The sequence below is a fragment of the Chiloscyllium plagiosum genome, unplaced genomic scaffold (genome assembly GCF_037043375.1).
Source record: "Chiloscyllium plagiosum isolate Xiang-an unplaced genomic scaffold, Cpla_swu_hap1 HiC_scaffold_43, whole genome shotgun sequence".
Classification (NCBI taxonomy): Eukaryota; Metazoa; Chordata; class Chondrichthyes; order Orectolobiformes; family Hemiscylliidae; genus Chiloscyllium; species Chiloscyllium plagiosum.
Window position 1 is genome coordinate 25843753 of NW_028270181.1, and position 26992 is coordinate 25870744.

At 41.5% G+C, this 26992-nt stretch overlaps 1 protein-coding gene across 3 annotated transcripts in view; it reads right to left on the minus strand.

Moving 5' to 3' along the window:
- Nucleotides 1–26992, minus strand: part of LOC122541770 (uncharacterized) — an 85237-nt gene that overhangs the window by 21407 nt on the left and 36838 nt on the right. For 2 of the 3 annotated variants that reach the window (XM_087982548.1, XM_087982549.1), the window contains exons 3-8: nucleotides 24864–25049; nucleotides 16340–16685; nucleotides 13044–13160; nucleotides 7155–7396; nucleotides 5117–5282; nucleotides 2108–2204 (exon numbers count right to left, since the gene is read on the minus strand). In XM_087982548.1, coding sequence (XP_087838674.1) covers nucleotides 2108–2204; nucleotides 5117–5282; nucleotides 7155–7396; nucleotides 13044–13160; nucleotides 16340–16685; nucleotides 24864–24964 — 1069 coding nt within the window. In that variant the 5' untranslated portion in view covers nucleotides 24965–25049. Of the gene's footprint in view, nucleotides 1–2107; nucleotides 2205–5116; nucleotides 5283–7154; nucleotides 7397–13043; nucleotides 13161–16339; nucleotides 16686–24863; nucleotides 25126–26992 lie in introns of those variants that run through there. The other variant, XM_043678730.2, reaches the window with a different exon arrangement.

Below are 26992 nucleotides of genomic sequence, written 5' to 3' on the forward strand. Positions count from 1 at the left end.
AGAATGTTAAGGCCTCCGTATCAATTTATCAAGCTGCATATAAGAACCAGATGCACTCCCCATCCAGTCATAAAATTACCTGGGTCAAACAAAAAAAACATAAACTTTAGGCCAATGAAATCTCAGGAATCTTTTAGTGAGTTGTTAGTGTTGGGATTATGTTCTAGCTGCATAGACATGGTGATATCAGGGATTGTAGGGCATCCTATTAACAGTGGTAATAGAAGATAACAGAGATAATGGAAGTTTCATCTTTACATCTGTCAAAAAATTCAGGTCGGTGTTGTTGACCCAGTCAGTTTACAAATGCAAGATACTTCTCAAACAATTTTAAAGCTCATAATCAACACCGTTCCTTCCAAGAAGCTAATTGAGTACAACTCCAGGTTGGCTCTTAACATTCTGCCTACACTATTTTCCATATATCATTCACCTTCCATGGTGAGGCATGTTCATACTCTGGCAGCCTAGGAGCCTCTTAATCTACAAGCCAGTTTATTAAATTCACTAGGATTCATGTATATGAAATTCTGGAAACTGCCTTGCTATTTAGATCAGGTTAAGGTTTATGGGCGGCACGGTGGCACAGTGGTTAGCACTGCTGCCTCGCAGCGTCAGAGACCCGGGTTCAATTCCCGCCTCAGGCGACTGACTGTGTGGAGTTTGCACGTTCTCCCCGTGTCTGCGTGGGTTTCCTCCGGGTGCTCCGGTTTCCTCCCACAGTCCAAAGATGTGCAGGTCAGGTGAATTGGCCATGCTAAATTGCCCGTAGTGTTAGGTAAGGGGTAAATGTGGGGGTATGGGTGGGTTGCGCTTCAGCGGGGCGGTGTGGACTTGTTGGGCCGAAGGGCCTGTTTCCACACTGTAAGTAATCTAATCTAATCTAATCTAAAAAAAAGTAGCTTGAATTTGTCCGCAGTTGAAAATTATGAGGTAACTTTTTTTTATTCGTTTAGAGAATATGGGCATCAGCTCAGCGAGCAAACCTACATTCAAAACCTCAACCTGAGCTACAAATCTTCTCAAAACTCGCTAATATGGGCATCACTGGTTGGGTCAACATTTAAATCCCATTCTTAATTCCCTTGAGAAGGTGTTAGTGAGCTGCCATCTTGAACTGCTGCAGCACATTCGGTGTAGGTACCCCTCCAATGCAGTTAGGGAGAAAGTTCCATGATTTTGACCCAGTGACATTGAGGGAACAATGATATATTGTACACACTGCTGCTGAGCGTTAATGGTGGAGGGACTGGATGCTAGTGACAATCAAGCAGGCTGCTTTGTCCTGGATTGTGTCCAGTTTCTTGAGTTTTGATGGAACAGCACTCATCAAGGTGAGTGTTGTGTATTCTGTTACACCCTGATAAATACTGGACAGGTTTTGACTTTTGGTGAGTCAGAACATGAGTTACTCCTTTCAGGATTTGTAGCCTCTGACCAGCTCTTGTACCCACTATATTTCTATGGTTAGCTCAATTCGCTTTCTGGTGAATGGTAAACCGTGCCTCAAATGCATGAAGTTCATAATGGAGGTTTCAGCAATGGTAATGCCTTTGCATGTCAAGGGGCAAGAGTTAGATTCTTTTTTGATGGAGATGGTCATTGCCTGGGATGGCTGTGACTTGTCACTTGTCAGACCAATCTTGGATATTGTCCAGGTCTTGCTGCATTTAGACATGGACTGTTTCAATTTACGAGGAGTTGCAAATGATGCTGAACATTGTGCAATCATCAGCGAATATGCCTGCTTCTGATGTTAGAGCTTTCTGATTGTTACCAGAATGCATCTCTCAAAGCAGATGTCAGAGTGGAAAATGAGACTACCTTTCACGAAGTTCTGTGAGGCTGTGGAAATTACTTCTAATGTAATTGGTTGAGGCAGATATTATCCACAATTAGACTGGACAGCTGGATAAAGGTAAATGCATCCAAGAGATATTAGAACATTGAATCTGATCAGGACTGGTTCTCTTATGTGGCATATAAATGCTGAGTTGGACAGTTGGGGCTAAATGTTGGTGGTCACAACTAACTTCAATCTATGATCAATTGTGGGGGAAAAAATCCACCATACTTTGGCTCACAGTTATTTTCCACAATTATTTACCTCCGTATAATCTGTGGCTAGTGCAGGCTAAGTCTGCTGGAGGCTGTCCCAGCTCAAGGGATTGTTGAAGTGTCGGATAATTCTCAGGCTCCACACCCTGTGGGTGAAGAAGACAGAACCAGATATCACTGTTTTCTCTTAGAAAACAAAATCTCAAACAAAGAGACACAAACCTGATAAATATGAACAATCTTCCCTAGTTATGATACTCCTTCCAATTAATTCCACTTCTCTAGTTGGTCAACAGAGAAGACTTTGCGTTACTTATATTATCACTATTGTTTTCACTTGCTTTTCCTGAGCCCAATTGCTTTGAGTCAATCTGATACTTAGGCAGGCGTCAGGAACTTGGTCATTTGCTGAGCCTTCTGCAGTCCCAAGGATGGGAGATTGTGATGTGGTGGCAATGTCACTGGACTAATAATCTAATGATCCAGGTTCATGCTCTAGATACTTAGGTTCAAGTCCCACCATGGTAGCTGCTGTAATTTAAATTCAATGAATAAAATAAAATCAAACTGGAAATTAACCCTAACACTGCTGTTTTGTAAAAGTCCATCTGGACAGTCTAGTGGCACAATGGTAGTGTCCCTACCTCTGAACCACAAGGCCTGGGTTCAAGTTTCACCTGCTCCACATGATACCTCTGAACAGGTCAATCGAAAATATCTAAAAACTCATCTGTCCTTTTGGGAAGAAAATCTGGCCTTACCTTGTCTGGTCTACATGTGACTCCAGCCCCATAATAATATGGAAGTCTCCTGGCAAGCCACTCATTTCATTGGCAATTGGGAGTGACAGCATTGCCCACATCCCATCAAAATATCTGTTGGTTGTCTTAGAATCATTGGAACAAGAGGAAACCATACAAATCCTTGAGCTTGTCCTGCCTTTCAATTAGATCATTGCCAAAACTGTATCCTAATGTTATCCAACCATCTTATCCTTATTTCCTTAATGCACTTAGTAAAAATCAAACAATCTCAAATTCAAAATTATTCACTTGATTAGCTCCTACTGCTTTTCATGAGAGGTAGGTCTACGTGAAGAGCTGTTTGTAAACTTCCTCCTGGAAGGGTTGCCTCCTTTTCCCAGACTCCCAGTAGTGAAAAAGGTTTCTGCCTATCCTGTTAATTCTTTCCAAAATGCTAAACAACTGTGTCAAATAACCTCTTAACCTTTCATATTCCATGGAATACAAGCCTACTTCATTAACCTGTCCTCAATCTGGAGTTGGGAATTCGATTGTCTAAAGGTGAGGGAGGGATCAGGGTGTGTGTGCTACTGTAGCTTGTCAATTTAATTCAGAGTTGGGAGAGCATTCCTACTCCTGTCACCCTCACAATTAAATAAGAAAAAATACAAAACCTTATCATTACAATGACAGTGTCCAGCAGTCCTTTTGAGGAACATTGTCTTATCTGATCATTCTGTAATCATGCAAAACCCAGCTTTGCAAAAGGGACCTCAAGCAGATGGCAGGTACCCTTTTTTTTATTTTTTAGATTCCCTATTCTGTGTGGAAACAGGCCATTCAGCCCAACTAGTCCACACCAACCCTCCAAAGAGTAACCCACCCAGACCCATTCCCCCTAACTAATACACCTAACTTTACAGGCAATTTAGCGTGACCAATTCACCTAACCTGCACATCTTTGGACTGTGGGAGGAAACCAGAGCACCCGGAGGAAACCCATGCAGACACGGGGAGAATGTGCAAACTCCACACAGACAGTCGCCCAAGTCTGGAATTGGACCTGGGTACCTGGTGCTGTGGGGCAGGAGTGCTAACCACTGAGCCACCATGCCACCCACTTATATGGGGGGAAAAAGCCTGGCAAAACTGCTCGAGATGATTACGGCTGTCCCACGCCCCGGCCAATCAGCGGTGGCTTTACTAAAAGAGAATGGCGGGGTGGTGACGGGGAGCCAGGGCCATGTGAGATGGAGCTGCTGATTGGCCAAAGGGGTCGTGTCAGGTGGAGGTCCCGTTACGGCGACCCCCACTGGCAGCCGCCGCGATGACAGGGGCAAAGCGTATTTGCATATGGTAAAGAGATAGGAGAGTGTTCTAAACTCGGAGTTAGAGGCCATTGTTAGAGAAAATGTAGACAGAATTTTGATTCATAAGGGAGAAAAGGGTAATGGTGGAGGACCCAGGCAGGGGAATGTGGAGTTACCGCAAAGAAAGGAGCAGCCATGATCATATTAGAAGGCAGAACGGGACAAAGGGTCCAAATGTCCTACTCCTGCTCCTATTTTTTAAAAAAGTCAACCAGTTCTAAGGATATTTTGACACTGGATTGACAATGTTGTAAATAATGGCCCCTTTAAGAACAAACCAGGTTACACTCAAGAGATAATAGGGAGGAACTGGCACTCATTGGAGTTAATATTCAAGGAGGAATCAGTTAGCTGAGTTGGCTGGTTTGCGAAACAGAATGAATGCCAACAGTGTGGACCCAATTTCCACACCAGCTGAAAGTCCTGCCTTCTCAACATCACCGCTCGACTGAGGCATGGTGACCCTCAGGTTAAACAGGAATCTCATGAGAGCGCAGTCCTATGGTCCTATGGATTTCTGGGACTATGGTGTCTACATATCCAAGAGCTGGTTTCCCCCAGTAAAGTGGAAGACATAATGCACTCTTAGGGGTTGGAATTGGATGGAGGTTTGCAGAATAGACATAAAAATGGTAGAATTCCATGTTTCACTCTTTGTATAATGCACGGGATAATTCTACTGAATACCTGTAATGGGTGAGGCAGATATGTGACCAATGTGAATACACCAGTTTTATGTTGATGCCCATCTCTGACTCCATCCCTAATAATTCTAAAACTCTTTGCATTGATTAGCTTAAAATTCAGCCACCAACACGCCTCAACCTGTACCAACTCGCCTCAACCTCCACCACCTCACCCCCATCTCCCAACCCAAGGTGTAAACTTCCTCCCCAAACCCTCCTTTTGAATTCAGTAGAATGATGCCAGTCTGCTTTAACTTACGATGACAGTAATGCCCGGATTGAGATGTTTGATGGGGGCGGCAGCCCCTGCCAGGAGATTACATTCTCCTCCGGCTGGCAGGATCACAGCATCCAGCTTGTTTACCTGCTCATAAACCTCGAGCCCCATGGTGCCCAGTCCTGCCAAATAAGGTGCGCTGTCCTCCCTGTCAGAAACAAACACAATATGGTCAATGTTCCACTAACTCTGATAACTCACAACAACAGTAGACACCTTTACTTCACAAAATGTCAGACAAACAGGCCATTTGATCAAACCAGGCCTTGCTGGTTTAATGCTCCACTCCAGCCTGCTGCCTTCTTTCATCATCTACTATTTACTGCAATCATTTCCTATGATAGCAAGCTCTGCATTCTTAAAGAAGATTTTGTGAATGATTTTACTCAATACTATACCGGGACATTGATTCCATTTGTTAAACTGTGGTAATTTCTTGGTTGAATCAGTGTCCCTTTGGGAAATCATATGCACCCATGTCTTTCCCAGAGATCCTGGCAGTGAAAGAGGTATCCGAACAATGACCAAGGCTCAGAACGTTTAGTCCTTGAAAACATTCTTGATCAGAAACTCTACTCAGTGAACAATTTACCAACTTACAATGCACAATATGTGTCTCAATAGCACAAGCAATGACATTCTGCATCAAATCCACAGCACAGAAACAGGCCATTTGGTCCAACTGCCACATGCTTTTGTTCATATTCCATAGAAGTCTTCAGCCAGTCTAAATCCCCTTTTCATCAGACCCCTCTTTGAGTGAAGTATAAACATTGGCAAGGCCCAGTTGGATTGATGGCTATAGTTCCATAAAGCCTCTCCTTAAATGCATCAATGCTTTCTCCTTCAGCCTGTCCATCATTCTAGTTTCTCCCCACTCGCTGTGTAAAGAACTCATCATCGTTCTTTCAATAACACCTTCCAGAGCCATGACCTCTACCACCTGGAAGGACAAAGGCAGCAGATTCATCAGCCACAAGTTATCTTTTAAAGACACACACCATCCTGACCTGGAAATAAGTTACTGTTCCTTCATTGTCACCAGGTTAAGATTACAGAGGTCCCCCTACCTAACAGTGCATGCATATGTCTACACCAAATGGACTGCAGCGATTCAAGGAGGCAGCTCAACCTCTCAAGGGCGATTAGAAACTGGCAATTATTCCTGGTCTTGCCATTGATGCCCATATCCTGTGAATGAATAATACAAACAAAATCCTCCAAATTTTTCATCTGAACTATGACTAGCCAACTCAGTAATTGCCCTTTCTTCCAGACTCACTTGAAAATTTGAAATTCGAGATGTGCACCATACTAAGCTCCTTCAGAATTTTGAACATCTCAGTTGGATCTCCTTAGCCTAAAAGAGCATTTAGAAATGGGAATTCTCTATTGCCACATTCCCTCCCACAAATCCTCAATTTTAAAACGCCTGAGTTACAAGGCATATTCCTGATCCAGCAGCAAAGAATATTTTACAGAGGATTATATTTTCAAATGATTGACTTTCTCCTCCCAGTGGGATTATGAGAAAGTCTGACATGTTTTGATGGTGATGTCATGTCTGTAAAATGGGAAGAGATGCATTTATGTAGCCCTTGTGACCACAGGCATCTCAAAGTGCTTGACAGTCAATGAAGTACATTGGAAGTGTGGTCACTCTTGTAATGCATGGGATCTGCCTGCCTCACTGTATACAGCATGCTCCAAAATTGCAATAACGATCAGATAATCTGTTTTTGAGATGTTGATTGAGGGGTGAATATGGGTCAGGACACCAGGGAGAGCTTTCCCTTACTTTAAAATAGCACTACAAGACTTTTTACATCCACATCAGCAAGAAAGTGGGACCTCATTTTAACACTCCATCCAAAAGATAGCATGTCTGACAATGTAGTATTCCTTCAGTACTGCACTAGAGTGTTAACCAAGATTGCTTCTGACCCTGAGTCCTGGAATGGGTGTTGACCCAGAACTTTGTGACTTCGAGAAAAATGAGAGTGAAACAAGAACAACTCACTCCTGCAAATAGAGGTATCCGTTCTCAGTGGCCAGTTTCTTTGCATGGCTCCGGGAATCCTGCACAGTACTTCCGTAGGTAATCACCATGGCTCCGTACTCACGGCATGTTTTCACCTTATCTGGCGAGGTGTTGGTAGGCACAATAATGAAGATAGGGATGTGGAGCTCTGTGGCATGGTGTGCCATTGCCTTCGAGAAGTTGTTGTCTGATGCCAAGATCACCCCCTTCCTCTGCTGCTCCTGCAAAATAAAACAGGACAGCTCATTGACTCACATAGTGCAAATGGAGCATCAGTTAGTTTACTGACACTTTGAAAAAGTTATTTCATTAGACACATTCCCCATGCTCTTCCCACCCAAATAATTTCCCCCATCCATCATTCTTCCTGCTCCATTAAGTCTATTTACCAAGGCTTAAAGAAATTTTTTCAAAATGCACATAGACTTTTCAGGCTGGGGTAGACATTGAGTAATGGTAATGTCATAGGACTATTTATCCAGAGGCCCAGGCTAATACACTAAGCACATGGGTTCAACTCGCACCATGACAGGTGATGGAGTTGAAATTCAATGAATAATTCTGAAATATAAAGCTGGTCTCAGTAGTGGTGACCATGACAACTCTCATCAATTGTTGTAAAAACCCATCTGGTTCACTAATGTCATTTAGGGAAGGAATGGTGCCATCCTTACACAATATAATCTGTATATGACTCCAGGGTGGTGATGATGTAGTTGAATCTTAACTACTTTATGAAATGGTTTAGCAAGTCAATCACTCAGAGGCAATTAGGCTCTGATACTATAGCCTTAAGAGGTGTGTTTTGTGCTTTTTTTTATGAAGACAGGTTGTGACGAGCAGTCTGCTCCAAGCCAATAAAGTAAACACCATGTGAGGCCTTGGTTTTTTTTAAAAGTTGGAACAATAGAAGCCTCCTGAAGGGGTGGGGTCAAGTTCTCACAGAACCAGGATTTTAGTTTAACTTTCAGTAGTTGTTAGGGTCTTGAAGGTGGATGTGGAAGCTGTTATTCCTCTCTCTCTGTTAGAGCTAAAAGCTGGGGTTCTCTTACTGCTGCTGGAATTGCATGAGAGACAATCTATTTACTGAATTTGCCCATGCCAAGGGTGTATATATGGGATATTACTATATTAGAACAGTTGCTGTTTAGTAGTTAAATAATCTATTACTCTATTAGGTTTTCCAATAGGATTAAGTTATTTCAATTCTTCTTTCTTTTGTTTGTATTTTAACAATAGTGTAAGAATAAAGTGTGTTTTGCTTCAGTCTGACCAACTGAATTGCATCTGGAACACTATGCACTTGCCTTTTAAAAATAAGAAAAGATTAGGGCAGAGAGATCTGAGAGTGCAGGTCCATTGTACCCTGAAGGTTGCTGCACAGGTGGATAGAGTGGTCAAGAAGGCATATAATATGCTTGCCTTCATTGAACGGGGTATTGAGTATAACAGCTGGCAAGTCATGTTAAAATTGTACAGGACATTGGTTCGGCTGCATTTAGAACACTGTGTACAGTTCTGGTCGCCACATTACCAAAAGGATGTGGACGCTTTGGAGAGGGTGCAGAGAAGGTTTGCGAGGATGTTGCCTGGTCTGGAAGGTGCTAGCTATGAAGAGAGGTTGAGTTGGTTAAGTTTATTTCCATTAGAAATAAGGAGATTGAGGGGGGACCTGATTGAGGTTTACAAAATCATGAAGGGTATAGACAAGGTGGATAGAGACAAGCTTTTTTCCCAGGGTGAAGAATTCCATAACGAGAGGTCATGCTTTCAAGGTGAGAGGTGGAAAGTTTAAGGGGGATACACGTGGCAAGTACTTCACACAGAGGGTGGTGGGCATCTGGAATGCATTGCCAGCAGAGGTGGTAGAGGCAGGCACAGTAGATTCATTTAAGATGCATCTGGACAGATGCATGAGTAGGGATACAGATGCTTAGGAATTGACCTACAGGTTTAGACAGTACATTTGGACCGGCTTGGAGGGCCGAAGGGCCTGTCCCTGGGCTGTAAATTTTCTTTGTTCTTTGTTAGGCACTAGGCTTTCTTTTCAATATATTTTGGGGAGGTTGGTCTGTTGTCAGTAGGGGTAGAATATCTGAAGAATCAGCAGTCGTTAAATAGATATAACTGGGAATTCAATTAACCTCTCAGCTTAACAGTAAATGATTAGCTGCAACAACAGAATTTTTTTGCAGCCCTATTGGGATCATATTAAATTTGATTGCTAAACCAGAAGGTTTTAGTGAGGACAAAATTGAATCAGTGGACAAGGAGTTTAGTGACTCAGCATCTGAACTCACTGAGATTTGAATTAATGGAGACACCTCTGCATGATTTGGCAATGAAGAATATGTGGCATCCCATGACATCCTTCTCAGAGGACAGCAATGCGGCATGTCTGTCAAGAGATGTGGTCAGGTTCATTGCTGTGTATACTGCATGAAAGGTTCCTAGAGCAGGTGTACAGTAGGCAGAGTGCCCTGTTAAGGCTGCCCAGGGAAAACTGCACATCAATCCCATGCACCAGATTGATGGCATGTTGCAGTGTTAACTTCATGGGCTGTTGTGTGTTGCTGGATAGGGCAGCATTTGCTGCCTATCTCTATCATGCAGCCCAATCCAGTGCTTTTTCTCACTTCCAATCTTAAATGAGGGCCAATCCTGGAAGCTCTTACAAGTTTGTCAGTTGCAAATCACATTGACAGAATATTCCACAATTCTGCTCTTATCATGATTGGAATAGAAAACTTATTTTAATACTATAGTTTTCTAACAATAGATTGCAGATCATTTATGCCAATATTTCACTAAGTGTGATTCATAACTATTTTCTAGATTGTCATGTACAGTAATTTAATTGTTCTGCATTTAATTACATTAGTCTGGTAAGTAATCCTTGTAAGCGTGCTTGATTACTTAAGTCTGTGGGTGAATTAGTTTTAGAAGGGATCCATGCAATTAATTGTGAACATGTCTGTTGAAGTTATGTAAGTTTGGATATGTTTTAAAGTTCTTTAAATAATTCATGGAGAACTCGGGGACAGTGGTTATGCCACTTTCACAGTACTGCTTTCAATTCTGGTCTTCCTATGATAGGAAAGATTTTGTTAAACTTGAAAGGGTGCAGAAAAAATTCACAAGTAAGTTGCCAGGGTTGTAGGGTTTGAGCTAGAGGGAATGGTTGAATAGGCTGGGGCTATTTTCCCAGAGTATTGGAGCTGAGGAGTGACCTTATAAAGGTTTATACAATCATGAGGGGCATTGATAGGGTGAGTAGCCAAAGTCTTTTTCCCAGGATAGGGCAGTCAAAAACTGGAGGGGACAGGTCTAAGATGAAAGGGAAAGATATAAAAGGGACCTAAAAGGCAACTTTTCATGCAGAGGGTGGTGCATGTATGGAATGAGCTGCAAGACGAAGTGGTGGAGGCTGGTCCAGTTACAACACTTAAAAGGCACCTGGATGGGTATATGAATAGGATGGGTTGAAGAGAGTTATGGATCAAGTGCTGGCAAATGGGACTAGATTAACTTAGGATATCAGCATGGACGAGTTGGACTGAAGGGTCTGTTTCTGTGCTGTACAACTTTATGACTCTATGTTGGCAATAAGTGCTGGCCCAGCCATCTACACCCACATCCCATGAATGAATTAAAAAAAGATGGAACTAAAGTCACTGTGGGATATAGGTAAAGTAGTGTTACTTCTGCAATCATAATTACTTATGCAAGGTAAATGTACTCACACCAGTGTTTAATTGTTTCAACCAAGAGCTGAGTCAACAAGAATTAAAACTATGTGGAAAACTATATAATTGTTTTTGTATTCGCTAAAATGTGCATACAAGAATGAAACATGCCTACAAACAATATTAGATGTTACAGACAAATAGATAAGGTGCTGTGAGGATGTAGGTTAAGCCAGATATGCTTGTACGAGCAGTAGTTATAGGCATCTGTTTCCCACTTTTGCAAAAACACAAAAACAAACCCCAATTAAAAGGTCATAAGGATCAATATGGTTGGGGAAAGGGAGGAAATGTCACAGGTGGAGGAAGTAGATAATAGTGAAGAAGGATATACCTAACAATGGGCCACAGCAGGATGTAGTGAAATGGCTGAGTAAAACTTGTACTTTGTTATGCACAAGGCCGGATAAAGCAAGAGATAAACAATAGTAATGGGCACCGGGTTGGGAGTTGTGAATCCTATATAAGATATGTACTTGCTGAACTCTGGGTGCCTTACTTCAGGCACCACGCTTGCAAGCAATTAATAAACATATTGATTGCTTCAGATTTTGTCTCGGACTGAAATTATTATTTGCTTCTCAGAGTCACTAATGCATTGTTCTGAGATAATCCAGTCATCTAGAATATGCATCACCCAGTGAATACACAGCAAGGGTAGCCTGCAAGCTTGTGAAAGTAAGGAGCCACTGATGTTCAATACTGCAAAATCAAGCTCAGATGAGAGAAGAAAACAGAACTTTCATCTCTACTTCTTGTGTGATGTCACACAACCAATCCGGCCCCTACATGCATAGCTCAAGTTGTCACAATATTGTGTTTTAAAACAAGATATAGGTTACTGTTGTTTTGTTTGATTAATATGGATGTCAGAAAAGTATTAGATTTTGAAAAGAAGATTACTGTCCTGATTTATACCACAATAGAATGTTTCCAAATAAACTTATATGATTATAATACAGAAAAGTCTATGCTTTTGTTTCTCAAAGAAATTAAAATATACTTTTGATATTTAATCTTAAATATGCATACGTTTATTTCTTGAGCATTGCTGAAGAACAACACTTCTTGCTGAAGTTTTCTGCATTACACTCATCAGGATATCTGCAAGAATACCAATGTAAATGGGACATCATTTTTTACTGTATGAGAAGAGAGTGTTGATTAATTGACAAGCGGACTCTGATTGGTGTAAGTATTACCATATAGAATTAATCAGTTAGATGATGATTGATGGCTAAATGCCAAGCTTTGTTTAAATTTAAATCAACAAGTTGGCATTGATTGGTCAAGGCATTTCCCTAAGGAACGAGATACTGGCAGTTACCTATTTTGATAAGTTAAAATCAAAGTGTAATGTGTGTACATTGATTTCCTGTCAGTAATGAGCAATGTATATTAATATTCTGTAGCTTCCAATACACTATAGTGTTCTTGCCAATCAATCAGCACTGTCTTCTCATATAGTGTAAAATATTGTTCCCTTTAAGATTGGTATTCTTGCAAGTATCCTGATGAGTGCAAAATGATAAGCTTCAACAAAATGTATACATTTTTCAGCAATGTTCTGTTCTGTACTCCCAAAACTATACAATTCTTACTCAATATTGAAAAAAAATCAACAAAATGTTCCTAGTTTTCAGAAGTTTCCATTTAATCTGATGAGTTGGTTTTGCAGCAGCATGTAAAATAAAGTGAGGTAAAACCAACAGCTGCTCAAAAAGGTCTTTCTCCTCGCCTTAGTTGAGATAGATGGATAGGTTTAAAAATCACTGATTTAACCAACTAACTTAATCCACATGTTTTGAAACAATCTTTCAGATCAGGAGCAAATTACTGTAGATGCTGGAATCTGAACTGAAAATAAAAAATGCTGGGGGTCACAGCAGGTCAGGCTTTCTTTGTCTCATGGATGCTGCCTGACCCGGTGTGATCTTCAGCATTTTTTGTTTTCAACCTTTCTACACCCAAAATATTAATTAATAATTTATTTCTTTATAGATACTGAGTGATACTGATATATTCCCAATTTTCTTTTCGTTCCTGTTTGAGATTCCTGTATTTACAGTACTAAGTTATCTTTCTCTTAGGAAGGATGACTAGCCAATTTTACTTTCTGTACCTTTGATAGTGATGTTAGCAAGTACCATACCCCTCGCTCTTTCACAGTGCCAGTGTAGTGCAGATATTCCTTCTTCAAGTACAGATCCATCCCATATTGCTTAGAGAGTCTGGAATACTGGGGATAAACAAAAAGAGTATATTTTCTGAGTAACTGAAGCCAAGGTTTATTGGCCGTGGTCAAGTTGTTGACAAGTTATAAATATCCATCAAAATCCTAGCAAACACTTATTTGAGTCTGTGAAATACAGCCTCAGTTTTGAGTCAGAGAGCGGTAGGAAAAAGGTTATCAAGTTTGAGTAGCATCTTTCAGTGTCAGGAGGTCATGTGCTCATGTCTCACTGTAGAGATTTTGGTACATCATCAATATGTGACCCTTGAGCTTTTGTTCAAAATACAAGTATAGGTGGAGGACTTTATGAGGAGCTGTTCCACCAATCAGTGGCTGGTTCTGTTCCTTATTTTTTGCCAAAAGGTTCATTAGTGTTCTTGGAAGGGAATGACAGTCTTATGGTCAGGGGAGTGGGAGATTTGAAGAAGCTAACAGACATTTAAGTACAGGTAACTGTTATGTACAAATGTTACATTCATAGGCACATAAGTGTATGGGCTAACATTAAACTATTGGATTATAACAAAGAGCAGCTTTTGTTGAGTGTCATGCTTCAAGTGATCCAAGGTGAGATGGCATATGAGCCCTTTAGGCCTTCAGGTCAAATGCATAGATACATTGATGATATCATAAACATGCATCTGAAAGGTATACTGACAGTGAAATGTAACAGTTCACTTGCTTTGCTGCTTAAGCAAAGGAGTAAAGAAAATGTTTCATTAGTAAACTCCATTGCTAGGCACTTTTTAACATTTTTATTCATTAAATATTTAAATGATCAATTTCAATGAATCACAGAAGTGCGATTGTGCAGAAGGAGGCCATTCAGCCCATCATCCCTGCTCCGGCTCACTAAATGAACATTTGTTGCTTTGGAATGTTTTATTTTCCCCAAAACTCATGTTTACTGTTGTGGTAAAACTCACCTTTCTGAAATGTGCTCACTGGATCCCTACGTGAGACAGGAGTTGAAATGTTACCAACCCTTTTCTAAAATCTAACTATGGCGTGATCTCCTCCACTCCCATAACTCTCCTGAGATATCTCAGCTGATGGCTTCTTGCACGCCCCTACTTCAGTTGCTCCACCATTGGTTGCCATGTCTTCAGCTGCCGATCCCAAACATAGAATTTCTTTCTGAAACTAGCAATATCTCTTTATATACATTACTTAGAATACACCTCTGAACAAATTTTGGTATTTAATTACTTTTATTCTATCATGGATGTATATGTTACTGGAAAGACCAATATTTGTTACCCATTCCTAACAGTCCCTTGAATTAAATGGCTTGTTCAAGTCAACCACATTGCTGTTGGTTTGGAGTCTGGTGCAGACAACAGAATTTCTTCCCTGAAGAATATTAGTAAACCAGACGGGTTTTCTAGACCAATTGATGATAATTTCATGGTCACCATTACTGAAACTAGATTTTGCAGTAATATCTCTTTATCTGTTTAATGCCAAGGTCTTGTTTATAATACTCCTGTGAAATGCATTGAACACTTTATGTTAAAGATGGTATATAACAGAAGTTGTTGTTGGAAGAACTGGGAGAAAGGGTTAGAGAAATAACACATTGATCCATCAGCAAAACATGCATTAGGGAAGGTAATTCCAAGATATTGAGCAGATATTTAAAAAGACTGAAAGATGAAAGGATGTTTCCTCTTGTGGGTGAATCTAGGATTAGAAGCTAATTGCAATGATGGTTGCGAGTAAAAATGTCATTGATCGTAAAAAAAAACACATGCTGTTCACTACTGTCCTTTAGGGAAGGGAATCTGTCATTCTACCTGGTCTAGCCTATATGAGGTTCCAGACCCTTAGCAATCTGATCGACACTTAATTCTGAAATGTCTGTTCTAGGATAATTAGGGTTGGGCAACTGATCTTGACCTTGCCAGTGATGCTCACAGCTCATGAAAGTATAAAGGAAAATAATAACATGACCAAAATCTTTGTCAGAGTTGGGTCTCAAGTGGAGTCTTGAAGGTGGAAAGGGAAAGACATTTTGGATGTGTGCCTTGGGGGGGGGGGGGTTACTTTTCAGAAATTGGGGACAAGATATTGGTGGTGAAGTGACAGAATTAGGGCTGTCTAGATTTGAAAGAGTTCAGAGAGCTTGAAATGAGAAACCATTGAAGTGTTCATGTTCTAAATGGAAGCTGACACACAGGTGGAGTGGGCTGTGTTGAAGGAAATGTTTAGTCCCATTGCTGAAGGTAAGTAATGGGGTCTTTCCTGTGCAATCTAACCTAGGGTTCGCATTATTTGGAAGTAATTGAATTGACAGGGTAGGGGTTTGTGAGAGAGGAGGTGCACTGATAGCGATGTGGCTCAGTGGCTACCACTTACTCCTCTGAGTCAAGAGGGTTGTGAGTTCAAGCAGAAAAATGCAGGGATGGAGTAAAAACAATGACTGCAGATGCTGGAAACCAGATTCTGGATTAGTGGTGCTGGAAGAGCACAGCAGTTCAGGCAGCATCCAAGGAGCAGCAAAATCGACGTTTCGGGCAAAAGCCCTTCATCAGGAATAAAGCAGAAAAATGCAGGTTAACTCCAGTCTGCACTGGTAGAGGTGCCTTGATTTGGGGTGAAGTATTAAACCAAAGGCTCCTCTGCACTCTCAGATAGATGTGAAAGATCCCATGGTGCTAGTTCAAAGAGAGTCCCACCTGGTTATCCTTCAATCAATATCATTAAACACAGTCCAAGAATGTGCAGGTAAGGTGAATTGGCCATGCTAAATTGCCCATAGTGTTAGGTGAAGGGGTAAATGTAGGGGAATGGATCTGGGTGGGATGCTCTTCGGAGGGTCAGTATGGGCTTGTTGGGTTGAATGGCCTGTTTCCACACTGTAACTAATCTAATCTAAAAAAAAGAATATCTTTATCATTGTCATTAATCATGTTGCAGTGTGAGAAAGCTTGCAGTGCACACATCTGCTGCTGTATTACCTACATTAGAACAGTGATTATACTTTAGAAGTAACTCAAAGGTTGTGAAGCACTCTGGAATACTCTGAAATTGCTGAAGGCATCATATAAAGTAAGTCTTTCTGTTTTTGCCTCTGCAAATACTGCTGGAGTATGGAGATGCCAACTCTCCGCCTTAGACTCAGTGAATGTGAGCCTGCCACTCACAAAACAAACTCACATTGGGAAAGGAAGCTATCAACTTACTGTGCAGGGGGTTTTCTGGATTCCATTCGAGATTTTAAAGGCTGCTACACTGATGTCCTCAAATTGGATTTGCCCGCTGCACATCCCGAGGGTCTGGTTTGTCTTGTGCTCTGTCATGTTCAGGGTATTGCTGAGCTGTGTTTCTGTGCGGCCTGTAACGGTTACTTCGCAAGTCTTGACATCTTTTTCTAGGAACTCATCCTCCCCAAAGTCCTTGAGCCTCTCCGGGTTAATCGCTCTGGGCTGGAGCAAGGGGCACCCATTCCCAATTTGGCCATCCCCTTGGTGACAGGAATCACTGCCTGCGGATGGACACTGGTGAACTTGCTGTCCCCCATTTTCAGAACTGTACAAAATACAAATAAAGAAGTATTGTGATTGAGTAGTAATGCTAGGTTTCCTTCCCTTGGGTGTAAGTGTGTCAACGGCACCTCCATCACTTAGAAGAACAAACAGCAGACGACCAGTAAAACCAGTAACTCCAAATTCTCCTCCAAATCACACACCATCCTGATTTGCAAATATATAATCGTAATCCTTGGGTCAAAATATATCCTTCCCACGCAATATCAGCACCGTACCTTCAACATCAGCAGACCACTGTGGGTTGCCATAAAGGTAACATGGGATGGGCAATAAATACAAACTTTGGGGTGGCACGGTGGCTCAGTAGTTAGCACTGCTGCCTCTCAGTGCCAGGGAGCCGGGTTCGATTCCAGCCTCGGGTGACTGTCTGTGTGATGTTTGTACGTTCTCCCCATGTCTGTGTGGGTGTGCTCCGGTTTCCTCCCACAGTCCAAAGATGAGCAGTTTAGGTGAATTGGCTATGCTAAATTGCCTGTAGTGTTCGGGGTTGTGTGTAAGTTAGGTGCATTAGTCAGGGAAAGTGTAGAGTAATAGAGTAGGGGACTGGGTCTGGATGGGTTACTCTTCAGAGGGTCAGTGTGGACTTGTTGGGCCGAAGGGCCTGTTTCCACACTGGAAGAATTCTGTTCTATTCTCTGCAATACTGGCCACATACTGAGAATGAATAATTAAAAAGACTGCGCCCTCTTGCAAATGATAAAACAGGATTGAGCAATTAATCAAAGTGCTGCCTGCCTTCGTTGCTAGCTCCTTGTCTCAGTGAGGTTAACTCGTCGGGTGGACCATGCAACAACAACTTGCATTTATTTAATGCTTATGAATGTAGCAAAATAGTGCTTCATTTGAATGTATTCAAACTAAATTTGACAATGAGCATCTAAAAGAGATACAAGGGCAAGTGACAAAATGTTTGCTTTAAATCTTCAGGAATATCTTAGGAGAGAGAGGTAAAGATATGGACAGGCAATAAGAGGATTAATGAGCGGTTTCAGCTCAGAGAAGGTCTCTGGCTTGATCCTCTGTCAGTGCTAACTCACGAAGCTCAGTCAGACTAACAGGAGAGGGATGAATGAGTTGGGAGGGAATGGCAAACTGTCATCATTATTCAGCAATGTTTGGGGGAAATGTGTATCTGGGGTCTCAACACGCACCGTTTGGAAGATCTGTTGCATGCACCAGGATCCAGAATAAGCGTGTCGCAATTAGATTGATAGTGGCACTCACAAAACACTGATTGTGTAACTCTTCCTTGAATTATATTTATTCACAATTTGAACCAACTAAAATAATTTTATATGTTCATGTTCTGTTGTGCAGTTAGTGTTAACCACACTCACACTTTGGATCCAGTCATGTGCACACACTCCCAATGTATCATCATCTTTTTTTTAAACGAATATTAAGTTAGTCTTCATTGCAGCTATATCAAGACCAAGTCACAATGTTTCTCATACTAAAAACAACCAGAGAGATTGCTGAGGGAGGCTTTGTTTTGTGGCTATGTGCTTTTCTCAATTCATTCACAAAATGTGGGTGTCATGAGCTAGGCTAGAATCTTAATTTCCTGGCAAGGCCAATGTTTGTTCGCTGTCCTTAATTTTCCCTTGAACTGAGTAGCTTGCTAAGTCATTTCAGAGGGCACTTTAGAGTCCATACCACATTTGTATTCCAGAAAGACACATGTAGGTCAGAAGAGGTAAAGCTGGCAGATTATCTTCCCGAAAGGACTTCTAGGAATGAAGTGGATTTTTATGACAATTGATGTTTTTAGGAACTAGCTTTACGTTTCAGATTTGTTAACTGAATTTAAATTCAGCTGCAGTAGTGGGTTTTGAGCCTATGTCCTCAGAATAGTAGCCTAGGCCTTTGGATTGCTAGTCCAGTGACATTACAACTCTATCACCATCTCTTCACACATACCATCTGTGGTTGTGCCATATACATCAGTGAGAAAACAACAAGCTGCATTTATATAGCTTACTTGACACATCCCCCGGACATCCCAAACAACTTCAAAATTAAGCATTTTTGAAAGATAGGTAATATTTTGAAGGCAAATACAACAACCAAATCACACACAATGAGATCCCAAAAGCAGCAATGTGGTTATGACCAGATAATCTGTTTCACTGACATTTGCGGAAAGAAAAATATTGGCCAAGCTACAGTGAGAGTTCTTCTGCTCTTGTTCAAATAGTGCCCTGGGCTGCTTTTTCACATCCAAACTGAATTGTTTAAAGTCTTCATCAAAAGATGGCTCCCCCTTAGCATTGATGTACAGCCTGGATGAAGGGCTCAAGTCACTGGAATATTGCTTCAATCCATAACTCCTTGCTTAATTTTACTAGCTACACAGCCCTGATGAACATATAGTGACAAGAAAAGTCATTTCTTGTGATGTTCAGTAACCAACTTGGAAAATTCCTAATAAAGGAAGGAGAAAGTGAGGACTGCAGATCAGAGTCGAGAGTGTGGTGCTGGAAAAGAACAGCAGGTCGGGTAGCATCTGAGGAGCAGGAGAATCGACGTTTCAGGCATAAGCCCTTCATCAGGAATTCCTGAAACGTCAATCCTCCTGCTCCTCAGATGCTGTCTGACCTGCTGTGCTTTTCCAGCACCACACTCTGGATTCCTAATAAAGCCTATGAATGAAGTTTTCCAGTACTGTGCCTGCCATTGATCTTAAATTTTTTTATAGTAATCACAAATTGCTTTAAGTTCTCCAATCATATACTGCAAAGAGTCATATTGGACTCAAAACGTTGTTCCTTTTTTCTCTCCAGAGATGCTGACACATCTGCTGAGCTTCCCCAGCATCTTCTGTTTTTATTTCAGATCTCCAGCATTGGCAGTATTTTGCTTTTATTTGATATTCCATACAACTTACATTGCATTCTGTGTTTGAAAATATTTTCCAGGCCATTGCTTCACAGCTAACTGTGATTTTAACTTTTCGGAAAACTTGGCTCTGTTACGAATTAAATAGCTTAGGCTCTCCAAGTGAAAGTTTATAAATACAGGCCTGTGTTAGGAACTGCGCATACAGACAGGAAGATTCTAGGTTCAATTCCCAATTGTCTCTTTCTCCCCTTTTGATTGTCTCCTCCTTGACCAAGCTTTTGGTCACCCACCCTAAGAACTCCTACTTCAGATCTATGTCGATCTTATTCAGTCACACTCTTGTATAGTCCCGTAGGATAATTTTCTACATTAAAGGTACTACATAGACAGCAATAATTGTTGTTGGTGGTGGTGCTCTGAGGCTGTGATGTACATCCAAATGTTGTTAAGGGTTTGTTTTGATTTGCATCTGATGTTCCCATTGACCAAAACTATTGTTAAACATGAGGAATGGTACATCCATGTACACCCAAATGGAAAAGCAGAAAAAATACAAGGGAGTTGCAGGGCCCAGATACATTGGTGATGAAATCTGTCAACCTTGTCATTTGACCTTTAACATGTTTGAATAAAATAAGCAGATTAATCTCTTTAAGAGCCTACTTGTCTCCATAGATGCACTCACACAAAGCTGCAAATAAATAAAGCCAATTAGAAGTTGAACTTAGGACAGAGGGACTGTATCGAACAATTACTGACCTAATTTACCGTCCATAAATTATACGGAGTTTATGAGATATCATGATGTATATACTGTAAATGAATTATCCTCTCTCATCATCTATGTTAGCAATAAGCAGCAGGTACTGAACAGTTGCTGAGAAATACTCTATAGAATACAGAATAGGTTCATGCTGAAAGTGAGTAATTTCCCTTTGGCACAATAGTATTGTTCCAACCTTTGAGTCAGAAGGTGAAGAGATTAAGCTTCATTCTAGACAGCACCAGAACAAGTAAGTCCATATTAAGACCCAATGAAATAGGAACAGGAGTAGGCTGTTCTGCCCCTCCACCCTGAATCAACATTCAATTGGGTCATGGCTGATCCAACATTCCTCATGTCTACTTTTGTGCTCTTTCACCATAATCTTTATTTCCCCTACTGATCAAGAATCTATCTATCTCAGCCTTAAATATTCACAAGGACTCTGCTGCCACCGAGATCTGTGGCAAGGTGTTCCAAAGACTCTAATCAAGCATCAGGAATAGTCACCTGGACCAGATAAACTCAGGAGATTTATTCTCCAGCAAGTGAGTTGGAGCTAAAAACAACCATGCGGAGGGTTGTGTTCAGTGGCAGCGTAGGTGCCTGTCAGCAGGACTGTTGGAGGTGGAGCAGCAGCACTCCAAGCAAGCCTCTCAGAACCCTTCTGTACAGCCTGGTAGTGGATAAAACCTTAGGCACCCTTTAGAGGGTTTTCACACCCCTCCTCCTAATCTTACGGAGCCACGTCCTAGCTCCTGCAGCTAAGTTTTAATTAGAAATTTCAAAGAATTGAAGAGAAGGCACCTCTATCTTGAAGCATCCTTTCTCTTACTCGCCTTCCAATACAAGCTAATGCTGAAAAGCCTCTGATTTGATACCAGCTTTAAAAGGGCTTGCATTCCGTAAATCGGCCACCCTATGGGAAACTGACTGGGAATTAAGTGGCTATTTACCCGCGGGCAGGATTAAGACCTGAAAATAGTTCTAACTTCTTTTTCCCTCTCCTGAAAGGAAAATCCAGTCCATGGCCTCAAAACTCTCTGTTGGCAAAAGTGAGGACTGCAGATGCTGGAAATCAAGAGTCCAGATTAGAATGGTGCTGGAAAAGCACAGCAGGTCAGGCAGCATCCGGGGTGCAGGAAAATCAACATTTAGGGCAAAAGCCAAGTCTAATCTAGACTCTAAATTCTATGTTGACAACCAGCAGGGTACTCATACCTGGACAGGATGACCATTAGCTCAGTGCATTGTTCCATATCAGAATCAGAAGGAGTATTATGATCCCAACAGACTGCCCCTTGCAGTTCCCACACAAAGAGGATGCCCTTGGTTAAAGTCCTGGCAAGATTCAGGATCGTATGGAAGTGTATTGCAGTACCAAGTGCTGCTGTGGAGAAATTACATGAGCAAGTCCTCTTGCAACAGCAGCATGCATTTAGTTAGTACTTTCAGTGAGTAGATCTTCAAAGAATTTTACAGAAGCATTATTAAATAAGATTTGATGCTTAGCCACATAAGGAGAAATTGGGATAGGAGACCAGAAGCTTCATCAAAGTGGTAGGTATTGACAAGTACTTTAATGGAATAAAGGGAGGCAGAGATTTAGGGAGGAAATTCTGGAGTTTAGAACCTCAACAGAAGAAGTCTGGCCATTGATGGGTAAAAGAAAGTTGGAAAAGGAATATTACCATTAACCACCAATATCAGATTAAATTGAAGCAAAATACTTCAGATACAGAATATCCAAATGAATGCAGAAAATACTGGAAATACTCAACTCTGACAGCAGGGGTGGAGAGAGAAACAATTAATCAGCCAATGTTAACTTCATGTAGAAAAAACATTTTCAGTGAATTAAAATTAGGTCACCTACCTTTCCTCTGAACCCATCAGTATAAATCCTATCATGATTGGCTCCCTTTAAAAAAGTGTTCTTATTTTGCTTTACTAATCCAAAGATCTCCAGACCTTGATTTCTCTGAAGTATTTCCAACCTCCTGTCAGAATGTGGACGATAAATTCACAGTATGCATGCAGAAAATTAACAAGTGGTTTTTCACATGATATCTCCATGCTTTCCACCCACCTTTTGACATTCTATTAAAAATCGTAAAACCATTAAATAAAAATAAAATCATAATTTGCTGTCAAGAGGAAAGGATTTGAGGCATAAACCTACCATCAGATTTTAGTAATGTAGAAGGCAGGAAATAAGAGATACTGCAATTGCACCAGAAAATTAATGGGTCAAATCAACTGAAAACTGCTAAAATAAAAACCTTAAATGATATAAAAGGTTTTTTGTCAATGGAAGCAATTGATAGAAATTGAAAGAACAGCAGATAATGAGAATATTCACGAGGCTGAGAGGAGATCAAATTGAAGTATTCAAAATTACAAGACAGCAGGACAAAATAAGAACAGAAAATATCACCATGCACAAATATTACCATGATTCTAACAAGGGTAGCCAGCTGGGTATCATAGAATGCGAGATCCCTGATTAGAGCTGTTAATCTTGTCCCATCAGGGAGCCATGGCTGATGATTAAAAAGGGTGTCAGAGATACTCTGGTGCCTGATTCTGTTATGAGGCAGTACTATAGTCAAGAACTGTTCATGTATAAATACAGGGTGACTTGGTAATGGGATACTGGCCTCTGTGGAGTCATTTCACAACCAGATTAAGATCGAGAGGACTCAGATTTAGGGTAAAAGAAAGCATATTTCAATAAAATTAGCAATGGTGATATGAGGAGAAACCTTCTTCATGCAACAAGTGGTTAGGGTTTCGAATGCACTGTCTGTGGGATGTGATAGAGGCAGGTTCCATAAGGCATGCAAACAGAACAATGTGCAGGGTTCTGGGAGAAGGCAGGAAAATGGATCTAAGTGAGATGCTCATTCAGACACTGACACAATAAGCTGAATGGCCTCCTTTTGCACCATAACAATTCTGAGATTCTAAAGGTGAAAAGACATTGAAGATACCAACAAAAAAGGTGAGAAAATGGAGATAGAATAGATGCAGGAGTTCTAAACTGAAAATCATAATTTGCAGTTTCCCATCATTTAGTCAGAAGTGGGTACTGTAGATGCTGGAGATTAAAGTTTAGATTAGAGTGATACTGGAAAAGCACAGCAGGTCAGGCAGCATCCGAGGAGCAGGAAAATCGTCGTTTCGGACAAAAGCCCTTCATCAGAAATTCCTGATGAAGGGCTTTTGCCCGAAACATCAATTTTCCCGCTCCTTGGATGCTGCCTGACCTGCTGTGCTTTTCCAGCACCACTCTAATCTTATAGGAGAAAGTGAGGACCCGCAGATGCTGGAGATCAGAGCTGAAAATGTATTGCTGGAAAAGCGCAGCAGGTCAGGCAGCATCCAAGGAGCAGGAGAATCGACGTTTCGGCACGAGCCCTTCTTCAGGAATGAGACTCTCATTCCTGAAGAAGGGCTCATGCCCGAAACGTTGATTCTCCTGCTCCTTGGATGCTGCCTGACCTGCTGCGCTTTTCCAGCAACACATTTTCAGCCCCACTCTAATCTTAACAGTTTCCCTTCATTTATCAAGCCTACTAAAATTCTCTCAAGGAAATAGTCCTTTTCACTTTGTAATCCTCCTGTAATAATGCACCATTTCTCACTAGAAGCTTTTGCAACCTCTTTAATCTACTACAAATGCACGAAAACTCCACCAAGAACATCTGTTGGAGACTTTTAAGCCAAGTCAAGCTCTGGTTAAAGTCACTGGCAGTCCAAAGTTGGTCCCTGACGTTATTTTGAATGCCTCTAAAATTACACAGAGATTACAGCAAGGCAATAGGTCACTCAGTCCACATTGGTGTTTATCTCCACCTGTATCCTAATCCCTTTTCACCCTACTCCCTTATCCTTTTATCCCTTCCTCCTTAACCTGCCTATTTAATCTTTAAATTAAAGTGATAATTCGAGTAGTGAATTCCACAAGCTTACAACTTTTTGTGTAAGAAATTTCTACAGCTGCCTGTGTTTAATCGCTTTCACTTAATTTTATATCTATTTACTGTTTTTCTGGGACCCTGAAATTATTGGAGACCCCGTTAAATCATTCTAAATAATCAGAATGATTACTCAATTAATAGGCCAACGGCAAAAACAAAAAGGCATAAAAGGATTTCAACAGTACACAGTGGGAAGGAGAAGGGGAGGAGGAGAAAGAAGCCTTGAGACAGATTCAATCTGCAACATGGAGATGGTAAGCACTGCTGCTGCTGGAGGTCAGAGTCAATAAATTGTGGAACTGGAAAGGCACAGCAGGTCAGGCAGCATCAGAGGAGCAGAAGAGACAATGTTTCGGGCTGGCAGGACTGATGAAGGGTCCCGACCCGAAACGTTGACTTTCTTGCTCTTCTGATGCTGCCTGATCTGCTGTGCCTTTCCATCTCCACATTTTATCGACGTCAATCTGCAACACGCCATGGTCATAACACAAAACTGCTCTGGACGAGCCACAAGGGCAGAGAAGGGCCTTGAGAGGCAGGCTATTGCTAGAAACTAGAACTGAATCCCAACCTTCTCCAAAAGGGATCATATTCCTCATCTTCTGAAGAGATCTTCTTGGGAGATTTGTTGCTCACGGACCTTGAAAACAGAAGCTGGGCAGCAAGGTGCATGTTTTCCTGTTTGATGATGATAGCAGCGGTTTCATGCAGCAGTAGAGCTGGATCTCAGAATATTCTTGTTCCCTTAAAGCAGTTTCTGAAACAACAGAGTTGCGCTTGAATTGAATTCTAATTTAAAACTATCGACCTTTCCTGAGATGAAGAGTTCTTCTTGTTCACTCAGCAGCTACTGAGGGTGAGACTGCTGGAGGCGGTGTTTAAAGAGATTAGTTCACACCAAGCTGTCTCTATCAATTTAGGAAATACTAAGATTAGTTATGACTGACTTCCTCACTGAATAACACCATCAAAGCTTTCAAGATTTACCATCTCTCAACAGGAGGAGCTTCTTGAAGAAGTACTTCTAATGTACTTGCTTATATACGCATAACCCAGCAAGAATACCATAGTAATATTAAAGAAACAATAATTAAACTTTGATCAATTCTAATATCCCACGGGCTTATCTGGACTACAATCTTGGACAAGGTAGCATATGAGAGAGGAAAAGGCTACTTTGGGCCTCAAAATTTGGGTTACATAGTCATTCACATTTGAATGAAATGGATTACATTATTCATAATACTTAGGAGAAAGGGGTTACATTGTTTAGTAAGTGGAAGCGGGTACTGCAGATGCTGGAGATTTGAATCACGATTAGAGTGGTGCTGGAAAAGCACAGCAGGTCAGGCAGCATCCAAGGAGCAGGAAAATCGATGTTTCGGGCAAAAGCCCAATTCTAAATTGCCCATAGTGTTAGGTGCTTTAGTCAGAGGGAAGTGGGTCTGGGTGGGTTACTATTCGGAGGGTCGGTGTGGATTTGTTGGGTGGAAGTGCCTGTTTCCACACTGTAGGGAATCTAATCTAATCTAATGCTGTGGTTTTGGAATCCTCTACCACCCCCTCCTCCACTTACTTTCATTGGGTGACAGTGGAGAAATAAAACTGGAATGCATTTTATCTATCAATCTCACTTGCTTGCATCACTGTTAAGGAGCAATCTACTTTGCCTTGGAGCTGACAAGCCCATTAATCTGCTCTAGTGGGTACAAAAGGGTTAGTAAGTCCAAAAGGATAAATTCAGCATCAAGTTCATCTTGCCCTCCAAGCAATCCAGGTAAAACTCTAAAACATGAATCCAGTTTAAAATAGGCACACCCGGATGTGAGCGCTTCCATTACACTAATGACTTATCCCAGCAGTAAATGGCCCACAATCAATTAAGTACCTGTGAAGTAACTGTTGGAAATTATGTACAGCAAGGATCCATGTACAGTAAGTTTTAAAGCAAAATGCTTGTGCATTCTGGAAATCTAAAATAAAAACAGAACATGCTGGAAAAACTCAACAGGTCTGGCAGCATCTGTGGAGAGAGAAACAGAATTACCTTTTGAGTCCAAAACAACCAGGCAAACATCCCCAGCATCGAGGCTCTGGCCATCCTTGATTGGCTACAATGGGCTGCGCACGTTGTCTGCATGGCCTACATGAGACTCCCCAAGTGGAGGCTCTGCTCCCAGCTTTAAAATGGCAGGCAAGCCCCAGGTGGACAGAGGAGATGCTTCAGTGATACCCTCAAGGCCTTACTGAGGAAGTCGAAGAGTGTGGTGCTGGAAGACACAGCTGGTCAGGCAGTATCCGAGCAGCGGAAGAGTCAACGTTTCGGGCATTTAGCCTTCATCAGGAATGTGGCTTGTTGGCCAAGGGGCCTGAGAGATAAATGGGAGGGGGTGGGGCTGGGAGCTGAGAGATAAATGGGAGGGGGTGGGGCTGGGGGCTGAGAGATAAATGGGAGGGGGTGGGGCTAGAGGGAAGGTAGCTGAGAATGCAATAGGTAGATGAAGGTGAGGTAGAAGGTGATAGGTCTGAGAGGAGGGTGGAGCAGATAGATCAGAAGGAGGATGGAGAGATAAGACAGTTCAATGGGGCAGGGCCAAGTTGGAAGGTTGGGACTGTGATTAAGGTGGAGGGAGGGGAAATGAGGAAACTGGCGAAATGCACATTGCTGCCATGTGGTTGAAGAGTCCTAAGACGGAAGAT